The sequence below is a fragment of the Penicillium canescens genome, assembly GCF_028828765.1.
Source record: "Penicillium canescens strain IBT 15451 chromosome Unknown utg000006l_segment0_segment0, whole genome shotgun sequence".
Classification (NCBI taxonomy): Eukaryota; Fungi; Ascomycota; class Eurotiomycetes; order Eurotiales; family Aspergillaceae; genus Penicillium; species Penicillium canescens.
Window position 1 is genome coordinate 2,544,043 of NW_026703968.1, and position 18,881 is coordinate 2,562,923.

Below are 18,881 nucleotides of genomic sequence, written 5' to 3' on the forward strand. Positions count from 1 at the left end.
TCGGCATGTCTCTGTCAAGATGAGACAGGCACCCTTCACAAGAGTTCCCTTGGCGGCTTGCTCTCCACGCTCTCATATCAACGCCAATGCGTTTGGCCGAGGGTGGAGACCTCCGCTTTGGGGACGCTCGACAATACGTTGCACATCTTCTGTCCAGTCAGGACATATTTCACGAGGAGAGAATGAAGGAATAATCTACGTGAATAGTATGCACTGTAACTGTCCATGCTTCTATTTTCTTTCGCTGACCATCCCTAGATATCTTTCCGCATCGGTTACAATGGTTCCTACGGGGACCCCTCAGCCACGTACAGCCTCTTGAAGGCATATTGACACGGATCAACAAGCCCGGACTGGCAGCATCTGATCCGCTTCGAATTGTTCAAAGGGCACTGCCTAAAGGCTTGGATCTGGAGATCAAAGAGGTTGTCACGAGGTATAAAGAAGGCGGTGCATTCGTGAAGTATGCGCGCAAGCCAGATGTGGATGACGAGTCTATCCAGAACGCAGTCAAAGAACATCTACAAAAGAATCCTATCAATCCTTGGTTCAATCCATTCCAGAGGGTTGATGCGGACCTCGTGCGTGGAATACCGTGGATCGAAGACCTTTATCGAATTCCAAGCCAGACCATCAAGGTGGAATTCCTGTCTACTTCTCCCGATACCTCAGCTGCCGAGCTAACCCAAGAATCTCTGTACTCGCTGTTTCGCCCATATGGAAAGCTTCTGGATATTCAACCCCAACCTTCCGACTCCAAAGTGGAACCTCGGTATGCGACTCTGCGATTCGGACGACCTCGGTTTGCTGTCATGGCAAGAAACTGTATGCATGGCTTTATTGTTTCCGAAGAAGCTGGCGGTGGGAAATCCGGTACAAGGTTCAAGATCAATTATGAACGCAAGATCAAGCTGTCTATGATCAAGGACTGGATCCTGAACCATCCAAGAATAGTTATTCCCGCTTTAGCTGCCTTGGTTGCCACCATCACAGTCATTATCTTTGATCCGATTCGCACATTTTTCATCAAACTCAAAATCAAGTCGACATTCCAACATGAGGAGAACCCAATCTTGCAATGGGTTCGCGCACAGGCCAGCAAAGCCAACATGTTCTCTTTTGGAAAGAATAAATCCGATCCGCGTGGCCTAGCAGCAATCTGGGAAGACCGACAAAAGGATATCTCACAGCTGCAAGCCTGGTTAACTGAGACTGCGGAAACATTTATCGTCATTCATGGGCCACGGGGCTCGGGTAAACGCGAGTTGGTCTTGGAACAGGCGCTGAAAGAGCATAAGTACAAGGTTGTGATTGACTGCAAGCAAATCCAAGATGCTCGAGGCGACACGGCTAAGATCTCGCGAGCGGCGGCCCAGGTCGGCTACCGACCGATTTTCTCTTGGATGAACAGTCTCAGCAGCTTAATTGACCTGGCTGCACAGGGTATGATTGGTACCAAGGCTGGATTCTCTGAGACACTCGATGCGCAGCTGAGCAAGATCTGGCAGAACACAGCTGTTGCTATGAGGCGGGTTGCTTTGGAAGGAAGACGCAAGGAGGACAAAGATTTCAATGTGTCCGAGGATGAATACCTGGAGGGTCACCCGGAGAAACGACCTGTTGTCGTCATTGATAACTTCATGTATGATGCAGACAACAGTGTTGTGCTCGACAAGATGACTCAGTGGGCGGCTGGTCTGACCTCAGCTAATATTGCACATGTCATCTTTTTAACAACTGACTCTTCCTTTGCGAAGCCTTTGAGCAAGGCCCTCCCTAATCAAGTGTTCCGCACAATTGGTCTAGGTGACTGCTCACTCGATGTTGGCCGTCGTTTCGTTCTAAGTCATCTGGACGCAGCGGCAGGCGAGGGTGACAAAGAGCAGGATGCGAGACGCAAGGAAACACTTCATGGCTTGGATTCTTGCATTAAGGTACTGGGCGGCCGGGTTACTGACCTTGAGTTCATGGCTCATCGGATTGAAGCCGGCGAGACTCCTGAAGGCATGTATAAATTTTGTTTCGGCTGAGAACGCTTCTAACAATCAATATAGCTGCTGTGAACCGTATCATTGAGCAATCGGCATCGGAGATTTTGAAAATATTCATCCTGGGTACAGACTCGGTTACACCTCAGTGGACTCGTGAACAAGCGTGGCATCTGATAAAGTCCCTGGCCCGCTCCAAGGACGGTACTCTACTGTACAACAAAGTCCTTCTCTCTGATCTATTCAAAGATAATGGCGAGGCCACTCTGCACGCTCTGGAGCAATCAGAGCTCATCTCTGTGGGAACTGATAAGGGATTCCCACGATACATCAAGCCCGGAAAGCCGGTATATCGCGCTGCTTTCCAGCGCCTAGTCGAGAACAAGACTCTACAGGGTCGTCTTGACATGTTGATTCTTGCACGGCTTATGAGCAACGAGAACTCGAGTATCAGCAAGTATGAGCAGGAACTACAGATCCTCGGTTCTTTGCCAAAGTATCCCTGGGAGCTCACTTCTAGGATTGAGTGGCTTCTACGCAAGGTTCATGGATCGCAAGCCAAAATCCTCAAGTATGAGAGCGAGAGCGCTGCGCTGTCGAAGATCCTGCAGAATGAGAACTGAATTTGGTTTCTGTCTATGTCTCATCTCAATATTACCTCTCAACTATTCGTCTTACTGAACCATCTCGCCATCGTATTGCCTCGTTGAGTGTCTAGTATGAAACTATGCAGCTGCTTGTTATCCGAATTTTAGCTTCTGAGTATGGGTCCGCGGCCTACAGCCGAGACCTGTACATCGAAAACAAATCGGCGTCTCTTCTTCTTGTCAGGAACCAATTACTGAATTCTTCTTTCAACTACTTCAGTCAATCATTGCTTCCCTGGACTTATTATGCGGGCTATTATATCAGAGCCTAGTCTATCAATACCTTTCGGTCAGCTCTGCGAAGGTGTTTAAATATATCTCCCCTTTGAAGCCCAGCTTTCTGGCTCCACATTTCACTCTCAATAACACACTTTTTACATAAGCCAAACTACCCACCTGCAGTCACCACTTTTGGACGATATTGAAAACGTCACAGATGTGGGGTGTATACATCTAAGTATTTGGATGATAGCAATGGCCGAACCAACAAAGGAAGACTATGCACGGTAAGACATTTCCTGTCTTATTACGAGGGCAAACTTCTAACCACTTCATAGTATTTATAGGAAGATTGACCGTCGAATTCTGCCCTTGGTGGCTTTGACTTACCTCTTGTGTTATCTGGACCGAACCAACATCGGTGAGAACAACGAGTCTCCTCTGTATCCTTGTATAAAACTCACATTCTGTAAGGGAATACAAAAGTCCTCAATAGCGACACAGATGATGATCTCATGTATTCGATTGATATGACTGATCATCATCGTGTTACTTTATGTTATTTTTGGTGGCCTATTCCTTATTCGAAGCACCGAGTAACTTGGCAATGAAGGCACTATTTCCTCCAATGTAAACATTTACTTAAAGCTTGATCACTGGGGTTGTTATTTACCAGCATCTCATTAGATGCTTAGGGTTTTTGGTCATTTGTTTCGGTTCCCTTTGTGCAGGGATTGGAAGTTCCAAGAATGTCCCAACTATCATCCCTCTTCAGTTTCTCCTAGGAGCAGCTGAAGCCGGTGTCTACCCTGGAATAATCTTCTTTCTCAGCTTCTGGTATGGCCACGAGAACGGGCCATCCGAATCGCCATCTTTTTTCGTAGCGTCACTCTGGCAGGCGCCTTTGGGAGTATGAGCATATCCATGTTCGAACTACCTAACACTCGTCGCTGATGCTTTCAGGTGCTATCGCTTATGGGGTAGGATATATGAACCAGGCTGGTAGTCTAGAGGCAAGGCGATGGTTGTTCATCATCGAGGGCTTACCATGTATAATTTTGGCTGTCGCCGTTTCCGAGTTACCCAGAGAAGGCAGAGTGGCTCACTGCTAAAGAAAAGTCTATTCTGCAAGCCTCATTTGGTCAGAATATCCCTCGAGGGTAAGGCATTTTCACCAATTTCGATGCAAAGGCTGAGCTGGAAATGCAGTGATGACTCGCTTAATTGGAATGATGCCAAATGTACCTTGAAAGAAGCCCGTCGGTGGATGCACTACTTCACTTATCTTTGTGTTGGCATTGGTGTCTCCTCTCTATCGCTGTCTGCACTCACACTCGTTCATGGGATTGGCCATACTGGGCTCGATGCACACAGCTCTTTACCATTCCTCCTTGTGCATGTGCACATGTGGTAAGTCTCATAGAGGCATACGTATAGGACAAATATGGATGTTGTGGGTTAGTGGCTGCTGTGTTTTACTTTACGGCATTTGCTACGTTTCTCATCCCAGACAAAGAGATCATGTCTCGCTTCATACTTCATACCAAAAATCCCTACTAACCGTACCTTCTGAAGCCTGTGTCCCAAGCCCAGGTCTTCATCTTCGATACGCTATGCTTGTGCTCTGTATATGCTCTGTTTTTGGAGAATTGCCCGCAATATATGCATGGGTTTCAGATAATGTTCACAGCGCCACTGCAGCATCATTAGCAAGTGGTCTCAATATTGCGTTCACCGGACCAGGTCAGATCATAGGCGTGTGGATCTATCAAGTTCAACAGCCCTCTCGTTATCAGACTGTTCATTCTGTGAATGCTGCTAGTCAATTTCTTGCAATGGCGTTCGCATTGGGTCTCTGGTGCTATTATCGGCGACGGAATGCTAAACATGCTCCGGGTGAGCAGAAGTGGATTCCTTGATTTGATTCAGATGTTTTATGTGCCCCAGTAAGGCTTTAGATTGTCAACTAGCAGTGCTGATCTCTTAGTTAAGAAACGCTTTCTGTTAGCTAGGAGATGGGTTGTCTGCTCACAATATATTGTGACTTCGGTCTTGCATACATGTGAGCTAGATCGGAACACCGACTTCAAAGTACTATTCACATCTTCATTCAACTCGAATTCTACATCACTAAATAGGGAACAATTAACGTTTTGGCAAATAAAACCATCAGTTCAAATTATCAAAATGTCCAAGTGAGACCTCAGGCTACCAAGATGAGTCAGCAAGGGAAAGAACTCAACCGCGCCATCGTGTCCCTTTCATCGCCTGAATCAATTCATATTTGAGAGTCTTGGAATTCAATATTTACCTGTTCCTGGCCAACTTCTGTGAACTTCGAGACTTGCGCGAGCGTGGGAGTTGGAACACCGTGTCATCTCGGATGGCAGTGTTTGTTATTGACAATCCATATTATCACCATGGAGTATGAAACCTCACCCAATGGTCTTTTACAGAGCGCCCGAAATGGGTTGCCTCATGTAAATGTAAATTGGCCTACATTCTTTGCTGTTGTTGTTTTCGCATGCATCACGACCCGTTTTGTCTCGGGGCTTCAAAGTCAGCGCCGCGATCAAGACCCTTCGAAACCAAGGGCAGTGCTATTAGCGCCCTACTGGTTCCCTTGGATTGGACATGGATTTTCTTTCTTGTGCAATCATGTCAACTTCTTCATGAGAACACGGTAGGTGTATTCAATCTTTACCTTATTCTGCACAGTTGCTAATAATAGCTTATAGAGAATCCATGAATGAGCCTGTTTTTGGCCTCTATTTGCGCGGCGAGAAGCACAATGCCGTGCTCTCACCACATATGATGAAGACCGTCTTCTCCGCAGAGGATGCTTCGAGTGCTCATGTCCTCGATCAGGCGTTGCAAAATGTCTTTGGCGACCGCAGTCTCACGCGCAAATTGAAACTGGCTCAAAACCAAGGTATCAGTGATAATGCCACTTCGATTATCAATGGAAAGCCTTTTATCACTGAAGCTTCATCCGCAATCACTCGCTTGGTGCAAGGTAACATGCCGAACTTGGTGAGCTTCTGCCGTAGCCTTGTTGACCAGAACCCCTGGGAGCGTGGAAGCAGTCAGGTAGAGCTACCTGATGAAGGAGATCAATCATTCTGTGAAGCGAACTTGTTTGCTCTTGTGAGCAATTTCGTCGGCCACATCACCACTACCTTTCTGATGGGCGATGCTTTTGTAGAAGCGTTCCCTGGTTTGTCGGAAGATCTTGGCACTCTTGATAGCAGCTATGTGACGCTATTTATTGGTACTCCTCGTTATATACCACACCCTTCTGCTTCAGCAGGTCATGCGGCGCGTGATCGGCTCCGTCATATCATGTCCATCTTTCACCGAGCTCTCGTCGCTTGGGACGACGGGATTGATCCCGGCATTGAACTACGGGATCTTGACGATGCTTCAGAGCTAGTCAAAGATCGGATGCGAACTTTCTGCAAGCTGGAGCTTTCCCCTGGTGCCAGTGCTGCCGGACACTTGTCCTTGTATTATGAGCTGATCGAGCACACAAGCAAGATCGCTTTCTGGACAATCACCCACCTATTCTCAGATCCTCCGCTCCTTGAGCAGGTCCGCAAGGAAATATCCTCTTACGTGGTAGCTTCTCGACCAAGCCGCCAAGAGACTGGGTTCCCATTCGATGAACCCCCTCGGCTCAGCCTCGATATCGAGAAAGTACTCGAATATTGCCCGTTGTTCAGGGCGTGCTACTACGAAACTGTGCGTCTTCACTCTGCAGGAGTCACTTCCAAAAAACTGGCATCCGACATTACACTTTCCGAGTCGGCAGAAGAAGCCGCCTACGGCCTGACTGAACCTCGCACCTACACAATTCGCAAAGATGAGAAGATCATCCTTTCACACGGCGCCTATCATCATGATCCTCGATACTTCTCCAACCCAGATCAATACGACCCTCTTCGGTTCCTTGTAACAGACCCTGCAACGGGCAAACAGCGAGCTGATCTAAATATCCTTGCTCCATTTGCGGGCGGGCTATATGGAACTACGAATGGTGCTTTCATTGAGAGAACCATCCTGATTTTTACCGCTGGAGTTGTGGCAATGTGGGAGATTGAGCCCAAGAGTGGTAAATCTCTCGCAGTGCCCGGGCACAAAATTAGCTGGGGAGCTTTCCGACCGACGAAGGAGCTGAGGGTGAAGATGAAGTCTAGGGTGTAAATCGCATTTAGACCCACATTGCATAGAGCCAGGATTACAACAGTAATTCAATATTTGACTCCATTTAGGATTTTATACTTCCTCGGCTCGGATTAATATCCGGGTCGGGCTTGCACCGATGACACAATCCACTAAGAGGAGGGGAATATATAAGCCATTGTTGTTGGTCTTTGTGGTATCTTGTAATTGTTTCAAATCTCGACAATGGAGAATGATGAAGAACCCAACAGAGATTATGATCTCACAACCCCAATCACTTCCACTTCGGGACTTCGTCAGGGCCTAACCTCCTATGGGGATGCACACTTCTCGCTTTTCCTTCGCAAAGTATTTATTAAGGCACTTGGATATTCAGAAGATGCGTTATCACGCCCAATTGTGGGAATAATCAACACTTTCTCTGGTTACAACCCCTGCCACGCCAATGTGCCCCAGCTCATCGAGGCTGCTAAGCGCGGCGTGCAGCTCAATGGAGGACTGGCGATAGAATTTCCTACTATCAGCGTTGCTGAGTCCTTCTCAGCTCCGACTAGCATGTTTTTAAGGAATCTCATGAGCATGGATACCGAGGAGATGATACGGGCTCAGCCATTGGATGCGTGTATCATGATCGGGGGTGAGTATCTACATTTATGTCGTCTTGATAGCGCCTTGGCATCATTATTGACGTATATCAGGATGTGATAAGACGGTTCCAGCACAGCTGATGGGTGGTATTTCTGCCAACAAGCCGGTTCTACCTTTGATCACCGGCCCCATGATGCCAGGGAGTCACCGCGGACAGCGTATTGGTGCCTGCACTGACTGCCGAAACAATTGGGCAGCATTCAGAGCAGGCGAGATTGATGTTGAGGAGATCTCAGCAATTAATGAAGAGCTTGCTCCGACGGTATGTGCAGGGAGAGTTACCTCGGCAAAGACGAACCTACCTTGTCAGCTAACGTCAGCCAATATCCCTACAGATAGGGACATGTGGTGTCATGGGCACTGCTAGTACAATGGCTTGTGTCACTGCTGCCCTAGGTATGATGCCACTCAAGGGTGCGTCTGCACCAGCAGTGTCATCAGCCAGACTGCGAATTGCAGAGGAAACAGGTGCAAATGCAGTTGCAATTGCCAAATCCCAAAGAAGACCCCAGGAGATTTTGACGAAGGAATCATTCTGGAATGCTATCACAGTTCTCCAGGCCATTGGTGGCTCAACGAATGCGGTGGTTCATTTGTTGGCCATTGCCAATAGGCATCCAGAGCTTCAGGGAGTAATCACTCTTGACACTTTTGAAGAAATCGGACGCAGAACCCCACTGCTGATTGATCTCAAACCGAGTGGAGATAACTATATGAACGACTTCCACAACGCAGGAGGCATGATGGCCCTCTTGCAAGTGCTTCGGCCTTTGCTTCATTTATCTGCCTCGACGATCACCGGGCAAACATTGGGCGAGGTCTTAGATGCATCTCAGACCAAACAACTTTACTTCGCACAGCAGATCATTCGGCCAATGTCCGATCCGCTATTTCCCTCATCATCGTTGGTCGTCCTTCGCGGCAACCTTGCTCCAGATGGAGCGGTTATCAAAGCCTCGGCATCCAAGTATAGACATCTGCTCTCCCATACTGGACTGGCTGTAGTGTTCGAGAACTCAGCCGATCTTGCCAAGCGCATCGACGATCCGGACCTCGCGGTTACGAAGGATAGCGTGCTTATCCTGAAAAACATTGGTCCGGTTGGCAACCCCGGTATGCCCGAGGCTGGCCTTATACCGATCCCAAAGAAGCTAGGAGAAGCAGGAGTCAAAGATATGCTGCGTCTGTCTGATGGTCGAATGTCAGGAACGGCCGGTGGTACCATCATTCTTCATATCTCGCCCGAAGCTGCGCTGCCAGATTCCCCATTTGGTGCAGTGGAGACGGGGGACTTAATCATCTGCGATATCGAGACTCGCAAGCTGCAATTGGATGTCTCTGATTCAGTATTGCAGGCTCGTATCGAAAAACGCAAACAGGTCCTTGCAGGGGATGTGCAGACGCGAAAGCAGCGGAGAGGATACCGGGGGTTGTATGAGCGGTCGGTGAACCAAGCTCAGGAAGGAGCAGATTTTGATTTCTTGACTGCTGGAGGTGCCAATTAGTAGAAACAATCTGAAACTAAATGAATGAATCTATTGAAATGCATACCTCCAGTCTAGGGACAGAGGCCCTTACCCTGAGCCCTGAGCCCTATTTTGTTTCCAAATCGGGTTAAATCAAGGCGCGTCACGCGGACGCGTCGGGGGTCCCTGGCCTTTGCGATCCACCAGGTTGGGATCGAGGCTCCTCCAGACTTGTTGACTGCAACTTCAATTATCTACGTCAGATCTCGTTAGAGATGAGTTTTGACGCTCTTCGCCCGCGGGGGCGACCAGCCCGTAAGCTATTCGGATGAGCCTGTCGGCGATACCTGTTAACAACGCGCTCTACAGACACTCCCGGTACAACAGTATTGACATACACGCCCGACGGCCGACGGATCATCACTGGCGGTTCGAATTCCGCAATTCGCATCTACACGGTCGGCGAGGATGGCGAGCCCAAGACCATTGACGAGGGTGTCGACGCGCATTTCGGTATCGGTGCTACGGTAGGTTGGAGATTCCGCGGTCTCGCTAATTCGGCTGACAAGGTCACCAGAATGGGTCTTTCATCATGGGTGCCGAGGATGGAACGGTCTGGCAGTATGACATTCTGTCTGGCAAGATGCAGAACTTGCTAGTCCGATGCGCTTTGCCAGTGAGGGATATCGCGGTGACGAGAGATGGGGAGTGGGCGGCTGTAGCAAGCGAGTGAGTATGACATTGACGCATGCAGGAAATTGATTGCTAAAGCAGCTGAACTAGTGAACTCACTGTCAAAATGGTAAAAATTGACGACATGACGCAAGTGAAGTACCTTCGGGAACAGTCTAAGGGAACAAAGCACGTCACGTTCGATCCCAATGGCCGATATGCAACGGTCTCCGGCACTGACGGCATTCTATACATCTACTCTTTGCACGAGGAGGAGCCGGAACTGGTCCGCAAACTTGATGGGGTGATTCGACGACTGGAGCCGGATGCCGAGGCGACATCGCGAGCTGTGTGGCACCCAGACGGTACTGCATTTGCCTCTGCTGAAGCAACAAGAGAGATCTCAATCTACTCCACTACTGAGTGGAAGAAAGAGAAGACGTTTGCTGGGGGGCATACCGGCGATATCACGGCATTGAGCTGGGCCCCGAACGGAACTCTTCTGGCTTCTGCAGCGGCAGACGGACAAATTGTGCTCTGGGAAGCAAAGACGCAGAAGATCCTACAACGATACGACTTTGGAAATGTTATGAACCTTGCATGGCACCCGACTAAAAACTCACTTTCATTCACGACCTCAGATGGAGAGCTTTTCATCTATGATAACTTTGTACCGAAAGACCACGAATCACTCCTGCAGAAGTCCCTGCAGGCTGCCCCTATTTTCCCTGGACCTCTAGGCGAGATCTCTAGCAATGTCCAGCGAACAACGTTGGCAGATCGGTCCAAGGAGGCCATCCAGCGAGCTGCCAGAAGGGGAACTCCAGACTCGCTGGATGATATCCTAGGCGGCGATGAAGAGATGGGCGATTTTGTTGATGACGATGATGGAGCTGGCTATGCCGAGGATGAGCTCAATATCTATGGAAAGCGGCCAAATGGTCATCTCAATGACATTGGTGGCCCCGACAGCAAGCGAATTCACTCTGGCGGTAGTTTGCAGCCCTTGGCCCACCCGCCTCTCCAGCCTGGCAGCACGCCATGGGCTGGAAGTAGGAGATATCTCTGTATGTTTTGACACCATCTTGGTATAGGATGGAATTGCTAACATGGCCAGGTCTGAACTTGATTGGTGCTGTCTGGACTGTTGACCAAGAAACGCACCATACTGTGACTGTGGAATTCTACGACCGAGAGGCTCATCGAGACTTCCATTTCACCGATCCTTATATGTACGACAAGGCTTGTCTGAGTGAGTTTGGTTCTGGTTTGGCTTTTGGTTGATTAGTTGCTGATCAAGTATAGATGACAACGGTACACTTTTCGCCAATAGTCCTTCTGACGGCAGCGCTGCCACTATCTTCTATCGACCGCATGAGACATGGACTACGCGAGCGGATTGGCGAACTCAATTGCCCGAGGGAGAACAAGTTCGAGGTATGCGTTATTGAAGGGCTGTCCCCATTGTATCATTTTGCTAATATATCATTAGCTTTGGCGCTCAGCGACTCATACATCGTCGCTGTGACATCAAAGGACTATGTCCGCGTGTACACCCTCTTTGGGACCCCTTTCAAGGTATACAGGCAAAAGAGTCAAGCCGTCACTTGCGCGGCTTGGCGCGACTACATTATGAGCATCGGCAATGGACCCATTGGGGTCGATGGCCGCCACACGAGTTTACGATATACGGTGGAGAATGTCAAGCGTGACGAAATTTGCCAGAACGAAGATACAGTGGCCCTTCCGGAAGGGGCTTCATTGCAGAGTGTTTTCTTCTCCGACTCCGGGGTATGTACTAGTTGAACTAAAAGAACGAGCACAACGAAACTGACCATATGCCTAGGATCCTTGCATCTACGACTCCACCGGTGTCCTACTGGTGCTACAGCATTGGCGCACACCCGGGCAAGCCCGGTGGGTTCCTCTCCTTGACACAAAGCAAATGGCACGTCTCGCAGGCGGACGGAAAGAAGAGACGTACTGGCCAGTCGCTGTTGCACAAGACAAATTCCACTGCATCATCCTCAAGGGTGGCGACAAAAACCCCTACTTCCCACGGCCACTTCTCAGCGAGTTCGACTTCCAGATCCCTATCTCCAGTGTTCCCCCGAAAGATTCCCACGAATCCGAAGAAGCAGCAGCAGAGCGTACTGAGGGATCCCGATTCGAGGAATCATTCGTACGCGGAAATATCCTCCTATCTCTCTTCCGCGACTTGTTGTCCTCAACCAATGCGACAGCAAGTCAGCGTTCTGATATGGCGCGGAGAGAGCTCGACCTGGATAAGAACTTGCTGCAGATGCTGGCCATTGAATGCAGAGAGGGCGAGGAGCGTGGAATGAAGGCACTAGAGTTGGTGGCTATGATGACGGACCGCAACGGCAAGATGCTCGAGGCAGCTGCTAAGGTTGCACAGCGTTATGGACGTGGTGTTCTGGAGGATAAGATCCGCGATATGGCAGAGCGACGAGTCATGGGAATGGGCGATGATGATGAATTGGCTTGATTTGAGACTCAGGTCTACTCTGTTCCCATTTCCTTTACACGTCAGTAAACTTACATTACTCGTGCCTTGAATGGAATCATCGAGGAAACCAGGAATAAGATATCCCAATGTAACTATGCGCTGTATTTTTCTAGATGGTCTGGTTGTATACGGGCCGAACGTGATTGGCTCCGGCAACGTCATTGGAGATAGGAACTTCTCCATCTTCAACTTTCCAACTTTCAACCACCTATTCTCCATGGCTTGACGACACAATACACTGGAATCAGCTCAATGATTGAAGCATAATGCCGAAGCTGGTCTATCCGCGAATCTCTCTTCCCCATAAGAGCCCTGCGTCAGCACGATCTTTTGCTTCGCTGTCACGACTACAGCTAGCACAACCGCGCCATGGCCTTCTCAATGAGCCCTGGCTTCCTCCAGCATCAGCCTCCCTACTTCCAACAACATATTTTTCTCCGAGCCGTGTACGCGGGGATCTAGACGGAGGGGAAAGAACCCCTCAGAGAAACGACCATAAGCCACCCGATGAAAGGACCTTGAAGCTCGGAAAGAGTAAGCATGTCGTCTTAATCACTGTTCAGATTTGCTGGCCTAACATTATAAAAGCATTACGGACCCTATCACCCCTACTCCCGACCCTTTTGTACAACACTCTTCCCACCAAAATCCTCGCCCCAAACGTGAACCTCCATCTCTTCCCATCCACACATCCACACCTCCCAACTGTCAAAGGACGCACCCTCTACCGCGCAGCACTATGGACAGTCCCAGTCGCATGGAGCAGCGTCCCCTTACTCGGAAACGTGAAGCTACAGATCCTCAGCGAAAGGATCGTGCGCTCAGGCACACTACTCGATCCATTGCGCAACGGTGAACACCACGACTGCGGCGATGAGCGACTAATAGTCCGTTGGAAGACCGAGCCTCGAACAGACAGCGGATCTTTCCACAACCCGTCTCCCTCGTCGAAGACGGGTTCAACAACCGCATCTCAAAATTCTCCTTCGTTACAAGAGAGTCATCTCTCCGCTTCGAAAAATGGTACTAATAAAGGCCTGAGTGTGCTTCTCGGGGGCGAAGAGCCTATCTTTAAGCTCTCAAAAGAAGAGCAGTTTACTGGTCTATTTATCTTCTCTTTTGACGAGGAGGGTCGGATCTTGTCTCATACCATTGAGCATGCCGATGAAGCGGATGGCTGGGAACGGACTGCGAAGTTCGTTACTTTGACAGACTGGCTTATTGGCAAGGCGCGTGGCTCGTTGGATCCTGTCACAAATCCTGGGCTGGCCATGGAGACTTGTCAGAATCATGGGTTTGATTCGAGTCACCGCCGGAGACCATGACAAAAAAAAGATGCTACCGAATTGATGGAGCTTGCCCCATGCCATATAGAGGAAGCGGAAGCTTGTACTAGAGATACAGCTTCGTTTTGATCTCATGTGGCCTTTGGACAAATTCCCAGACTCCTCTCTTTCACCTGAACTTGTCTATTTCGCAGGACCATAAGGACATCTCCACCATCGCCACTCCTCTATGTATTATTATACCCGGTTACTAGATTATTGAGCAAATAAATCAAATAAGCAGTTGTACATTCGACTAGAAATACAATTGAGTACTCCAAAAACTCTCAATACATTTGCCAATATAAGCGCAATGAACAACATGATAATACATGCACGTAACGCATCGACCAGCGACACAATACGGCCAACCAAGTCTGAAATGACACAATCACTCGGTCTTCTTGTGCACAGCAGGCGATTTCAACAAAGTAAAAACACCAACCGCAACAACAGACATGGCCACACCACCAGCAGTATAAGCAGCCTCACGACCAGCCCACCAGAACAAAGAGCAGAACACAATAGGACCAGTGGCCCTACCAGCCTGCCCCCATCCTCGCAGACGACCCATAACCGCGCCACGGTCCGCATCCTGTGCCTCGAAGCTTCCCAAGCTGTTCAATCCCGTTACAACGGTAGCGCTGGTAACAGCCAGCAAAGCGCCGGCTGCATACAGGCCCGAGGGAGAAGAAACTCGAGCAAGACAGAAAAATGAGATGGCACAGGCTACGACACCGGCGCGGAGGGTGATCAGAGAAGGAAGACGACGGACTAGAGTGCCCTGAAGGAGAGAAGCGATCAAGCCCATTAGAGATAGGAGACGGCCATTCAATGCTGCAGGACTAGCTTTTGTAGCTGTTCCTGCATAGAGAGTGGTAGTTAAGAATGGAAGAGAGAATTCTAGGCCAGAGAAGGGAAGCAAGAAGAGGAAATGAAGAGCGTTGAGAAGGGCAGGACTGTTAGTATGGACGCGATTAACAGGGACAGACTTCTTCTCATCTGCCTTCTTACTCGACGCATCTCCCTTTGTCTCCGTGTTCTCGTCCTCACGCTGAAGTGCCGTCAACCGCGGATGCGTCTCCGGCAAACAAGCCCAGAGATAGGTAGTCTCGACAAAGATCAAAGCTAAGGAAACAATGGCAGCCACGATAAAGGGATTCTCGGCAACGATATTAACAGAGCTAAGGGCCGCACCGAGCATTGGACCGAACGTAAATGCAATGCTGAAGCAAGCTCCAACCAACGCCATGGACGAGCCACGATGCTCAGCGTCCGTGACATCCGCCACAATGGCATTGGCCATTTGCACATTAGCCTCGCTCAAGCCACCGATAATGCGGCTCGCGAGAAAAGTGCGGAAGTCCCGGGCTGACACCCATAGCGCGACGCTCCACAGATTGCCCATCATGGAGATGAGGAGGGCGCGACGACGGCCATAGCGGTCGGAGAGGCGGCCAATGACTGGGGCGGCGAAGGCCTGGAGGAGAGAGAATAGTGAACCGAGGGCTCCGCCGAGGAGGACAATGTCATAGCGCGAGTCAATGGGGCGGGCGAAGGCGTTCTTATAGGCGTTTAGGTAGTGGAAGATGCGGTTGAGAAGGGAATCCGGGGATGGATCTTGGGCGCGATAAAATGAGAGCAGTGAGGGAAAGAGCGGTAGAATAAATGTAAAGGACATCTGGAGGTATTGTTAGTTTTTGGGCCAGAGTGATTGGTGGCTTGGAGGGGCTTCATCTTACTAGATCTATCAATAATGAAAGCATCAGCACCTTCAACACCTGCTTACGTTGGGCGCTAGCGACGGCCATGTTTGCCGGCGCTGGGTATATATTGCTGAATGGGATTGAGGGCTTGAAGGAGAAAAGAGAGTAAGAAAATGAAAGGAAGGGAGTTAACAGATGTACTCGCGATTTGATCAGCGAAGCTCCACTGATTGCGTGCGTAGTTGATTTCCTATCGTGTTTTAGCGTGGCTTGGCCAACGGAGTGTCACGTGTTTATATACTTTCTTTTCGAGTCCAAGTGTCTACATCTACATCTACATCTACATCTACAAAGAATAGAGAAAGCAGCGGTGTAAGTCACCTCAATCAATTCCGCTTCATATCCGAACTAAGCCTGTCCACCGGTCCATTCACACGCGCCGATAAAACATTAGCCATAGAATACATATGTATGTCGTGAGAGCAAAGCTCTCTGAAGATCGGGAATATGCACGCTCAAAAAAATAGCAGAACATGGTCCATAAGACTTTGGCAGAGCCAGACGAAGAGATCAAAAAGTGACTCTCCGTGAAGAAAATTCGTTGCGTTCGTGATCCATGAAATCGGACCAGTGATCGTAGAGGGGAATAATGAAAAAGCAGATGGCCCGGAGATCACTCGATAGAAAACCATATCGAGGAAGCAGCCCGTGGAAAGCAGACTTCAGCGGATTAGTTAGAAGTGCCACCGTTGGTCTTTGGCTGGGCTTCAGCAGGCGAGCCATTGCCGCCACCGCGTCCACGACCGCCACGACCGCGACCACCACCACCACCACGACCACGGGCCTGTTTGCCATCGCCTCGGCCTCGGCCACCACCGCGAGATGACTCACGACGTGGGCCCCGTCCGCGACGTCCATTGGATTGGCCCTTGGCACCGTTCTCTTGCGCAACGTCAGCGCCAGCAGAACCGTTGTTCAAACCGCCATCGGCGCTGGCGGGTGTGGCCTGGAGCCCAGTGTCGGTTTCGGCAGGGTCGCGAGGAAGCTCGACATTACCGGTGTCACCGGCCTGGTCAAAAGAGCCATAGCTCTTCTCCGCAGTAGTGTTGGCAGCATCGGAAACGAGAGTCTGGGCAGGCGGGGTGAGCTGATCGTTCTCGGAGGCAGGGGCGGCTTCGGCACCGAAAGAGGCATCCTGAAGCTCGGTAAGGCCAGCGTTGGTCATGGTAGGGTCAGAGGCGGGGGTGGTCTCGGGGACAGTCTCGGTGATCTCCTCGGCGGGAGCAAATCTGTTGGAGGCCTGCTTCACGTCACCATCTAAGGATAACCAATATCAGCTAACAGACCCGGCAATATGGAGGGGTAACCCTCTACTCACAGGTGAACTCAAGCGCATCACCCTCGACACCAATGACCTTTTCACCGGCACCATCAATCAACTTCACCATTGCATTGACTGCATCCTGAGAGCCACCGTAGACCTGGAACAGGACACCCTCAAATGCAAGACTCTCCAGAGTAGTAGCATCACCCTCGCGGCGGAGGTTGGCCGCGGCGCACAGGAACTTACTCATGGTGAGCAGGCGCTCGCGCAGTGCCTTTGCGCTAGACTCAGTCGCATCCGCAATAGCATTTCCACGGACAGCTTCCAGCTCCTCCTTGTGCGCCTTCAACAGTTCAGCCTTCTGGGAGGCCAACTTCTCTTCGTATTGGGCAGCGAACTGCTTATAGATGGCAATCTGCTCTTCAATCTGGTTGACGGCAGCTTGAAGAGAAGGCTTCTTCATGGCCTGAGCCTTCTGGTCGTTGTTGATCTTCTTCTCCTCGATGAGTTCGTCGAGGGACTTGCCGGGGTTCTCGGCGAGAATGGCATCGAGCTTGGCGGTGGAGTTCTGTGATGAGGAGGGGACATTAGCACAAAATGGATTGAAGATGATGCGCAAATGAGTTTGTAGCTTAGATGCTTACTAGTTTCTTAACGGCATTGCGGAGAGACCTGAACGAAGTATATGGTTAGCTCACTCTGTCCGAAAAGTCATTGCGCATTGGACCAGTGCCATGCAACAAGATTCACGCGAGGGGAATCATACTTCTGAAGCTCCTTCAGGTGGCCATTCTCAATTCCATTGGCATCAGTAACCGGGCTCTCAGGGTCAGCCTTGGAGGTGCTCGAAGCTCGGGAGAGGCCCTTCTCCTTGAGGTCTTTGGGCTTCTGAGTGGCGGAAGCGGGAGCCATGATGGAATGTGGGTAACACAGGTAGTGAAAGTATTAAAGGCCTGTACAGGGGCACAATGGTGAAAGCGCAAAATGCGAAGTGATGATCAGGAGAAGAAGTGTTAAGAAGGAAGAATCAATATGCGGGTCCGAAACCCTTGGTCGGTGTGTGCAGCCACTTTGGGCGCTCTTTACTAGCAAACCAGCACTTCTTTCTACGCTGCCTATGACTACAAGGCTCCGATTCAGTGAAAAGTTATCATAACGTCAATTCATTATTTCAGTCTTGTTGGGTATCATATCCCAAGCGCCAGTACGCCACCAGTGCCCAAAATCACAGTATCTATGCAAGTCCGTCAAATTCCAGTACTGTCCCATTGCCACTTGTCGCGAAATCAACTGATGCCGAGGGGTATTTTTTTCTATCCCTGGAACTTGCGCAATGTTTTCTAAATGAGTATCAAGGCTCGTCAACTATGATCCCTAGAAGTTGTCTGGACCAAGCCCGGATCTCGTCAGTCCGATAAGACATACCTCAGTAACCTTGCGCACCGTATTGGCCGAGATGTTCTTCTCGCCAGATTTACGCGACTTGATTGAGGCCTCGCGCATTAACCTGCAAAATGGTATTAGTCTATGGCTGTTTCAGACACGTCGTGGTCGGGGCGTAAATTGGAGGGCAGCAAGACAAAAGAGGAAGACATACTCTTGCATGAACAGCATATAGTCGAGGAAGATCTGAACAGAGCGGGTTAGGGGTGTCTCTCATACGGGCTGGGATAGCGTACCAGGATGTCGGCATTTTTGCTCAAGTTCCGGTTTGAGTGGGCTTTCACAATGCGCTTGACTGTGCCTCGTGGATACAGCTTTTGAGCCATGGCGAGTGTAGGGGGAGAAAAGGATGTTGACCGGAGGTGGGGAGCTCCGGAATCTGATCCGCGTGACCCCCAAACATTGTAACATGTATACTTTCCAACCCCGACCTACATAAGAATTATTTCTACTATTTCGAGAGATATAGGATTGAACCTAAATAATTACATAAATCGTGTCTTATAGTTCAATTATGTCTTGTTTCTACAAAAGTGCAAGTTCAAGTGTTCCCCATACTAGTTTCTCAAATCATATTGTCAAAGGCAGTCATGCAACCTTCAATGTATTTGAAATTCCAGATGACTCGGGACTGTGCCTCGGAATATCAAGAAAACATCACCTATATTCCATATGCATCTGATACAGTGACTACGTGTGTTCCGTCTTAACCCCCAATAACTCGGCAGAAA

The 18,881-nt window shown here is 49.7% G+C and overlaps 10 protein-coding genes across 10 annotated transcripts; 7 read left to right on the forward strand and 3 right to left on the reverse strand.

The window, feature by feature from the left end:
* Positions 1–19: 19 nt before the first annotated feature.
* yme2 (uncharacterized protein) lies at positions 20–2,611 on the forward strand (the record flags this gene model as incomplete). The annotated part of the gene is made up of 3 exons (XM_058518677.1): positions 20–206; positions 259–2,004; positions 2,055–2,611. 3 exons carry the CDS (start codon positions 20–22, stop codon positions 2,609–2,611), a joined length of 2,490 nt encoding a protein of 829 aa, XP_058369465.1.
* A 498-nt stretch (positions 2,612–3,109) lies between these two features.
* Positions 3,110–3,388, forward strand: N7446_009933 (uncharacterized protein; the record flags this gene model as incomplete). The annotated part of the gene is made up of 2 exons (XM_058518678.1): positions 3,110–3,141; positions 3,202–3,388. The coding sequence occupies 2 exons, from the start codon at positions 3,110–3,112 to the stop codon at positions 3,386–3,388; spliced, it is 219 nt and encodes a 72-aa protein (XP_058369466.1).
* Positions 3,389–3,410: 22 nt separating this feature from the next.
* N7446_009934 (uncharacterized protein) lies at positions 3,411–4,773 on the forward strand (the record flags this gene model as incomplete). The annotated part of the gene is given in 5 exon segments (XM_058518679.1): positions 3,411–3,484; positions 3,503–3,764; positions 3,861–4,264; positions 4,292–4,311; positions 4,430–4,773. The coding sequence occupies 5 exon segments, from the start codon at positions 3,411–3,413 to the stop codon at positions 4,771–4,773; spliced, it is 1,104 nt and encodes a 367-aa protein (XP_058369467.1).
* Positions 4,774–5,274: 501 nt separating this feature from the next.
* Positions 5,275–7,057, forward strand: N7446_009935 (uncharacterized protein; the record flags this gene model as incomplete). Its single annotated transcript, XM_058518680.1, has 2 exons — positions 5,275–5,537; positions 5,593–7,057. 2 exons carry the CDS (start codon positions 5,275–5,277, stop codon positions 7,055–7,057), a joined length of 1,728 nt encoding a protein of 575 aa, XP_058369468.1.
* Positions 7,058–7,261: 204 nt separating this feature from the next.
* Positions 7,262–9,189, forward strand: ilv3C (putative dihydroxy-acid dehydratase; the record flags this gene model as incomplete). Its single annotated transcript, XM_058518681.1, has 3 exons — positions 7,262–7,673; positions 7,735–7,946; positions 8,020–9,189. The coding sequence occupies 3 exons, from the start codon at positions 7,262–7,264 to the stop codon at positions 9,187–9,189; spliced, it is 1,794 nt and encodes a 597-aa protein (XP_058369469.1).
* A 236-nt stretch (positions 9,190–9,425) lies between these two features.
* Positions 9,426–12,331, forward strand: N7446_009937 (WD40 repeat domain-containing protein; the record flags this gene model as incomplete). The annotated part of the gene is made up of 8 exons (XM_058518682.1): positions 9,426–9,465; positions 9,520–9,677; positions 9,728–9,879; positions 9,934–10,889; positions 10,940–11,074; positions 11,128–11,259; positions 11,315–11,613; positions 11,669–12,331. The coding sequence occupies 8 exons, from the start codon at positions 9,426–9,428 to the stop codon at positions 12,329–12,331; spliced, it is 2,535 nt and encodes an 844-aa protein (XP_058369470.1).
* A 287-nt stretch (positions 12,332–12,618) lies between these two features.
* Positions 12,619–13,677, forward strand: N7446_009938 (uncharacterized protein; the record flags this gene model as incomplete). The annotated part of the gene is made up of 2 exons (XM_058518683.1): positions 12,619–12,886; positions 12,941–13,677. 2 exons carry the CDS (start codon positions 12,619–12,621, stop codon positions 13,675–13,677), a joined length of 1,005 nt encoding a protein of 334 aa, XP_058369471.1.
* A 391-nt stretch (positions 13,678–14,068) lies between these two features.
* Positions 14,069–15,488, reverse strand: N7446_009939 (putative tetracycline transporter; the record flags this gene model as incomplete). Its single annotated transcript, XM_058518684.1, has 2 exons — positions 14,069–15,358; positions 15,420–15,488. 2 exons carry the CDS (start codon positions 15,486–15,488, stop codon positions 14,069–14,071), a joined length of 1,359 nt encoding a protein of 452 aa, XP_058369472.1.
* A 625-nt stretch (positions 15,489–16,113) lies between these two features.
* On the reverse strand, positions 16,114–17,619 carry N7446_009940 (uncharacterized protein; the record flags this gene model as incomplete). Its single annotated transcript, XM_058518685.1, has 4 exons — positions 16,114–16,700; positions 16,762–17,275; positions 17,352–17,379; positions 17,474–17,619. The coding sequence occupies 4 exons, from the start codon at positions 17,617–17,619 to the stop codon at positions 16,114–16,116; spliced, it is 1,275 nt and encodes a 424-aa protein (XP_058369473.1).
* A 401-nt stretch (positions 17,620–18,020) lies between these two features.
* Positions 18,021–18,476, reverse strand: N7446_009941 (uncharacterized protein; the record flags this gene model as incomplete). Its single annotated transcript, XM_058518686.1, has 4 exons — positions 18,021–18,047; positions 18,133–18,214; positions 18,305–18,336; positions 18,387–18,476. 4 exons carry the CDS (start codon positions 18,474–18,476, stop codon positions 18,021–18,023), a joined length of 231 nt encoding a protein of 76 aa, XP_058369474.1.
* Between the last annotated feature and the right edge of the window lie 405 nt (positions 18,477–18,881).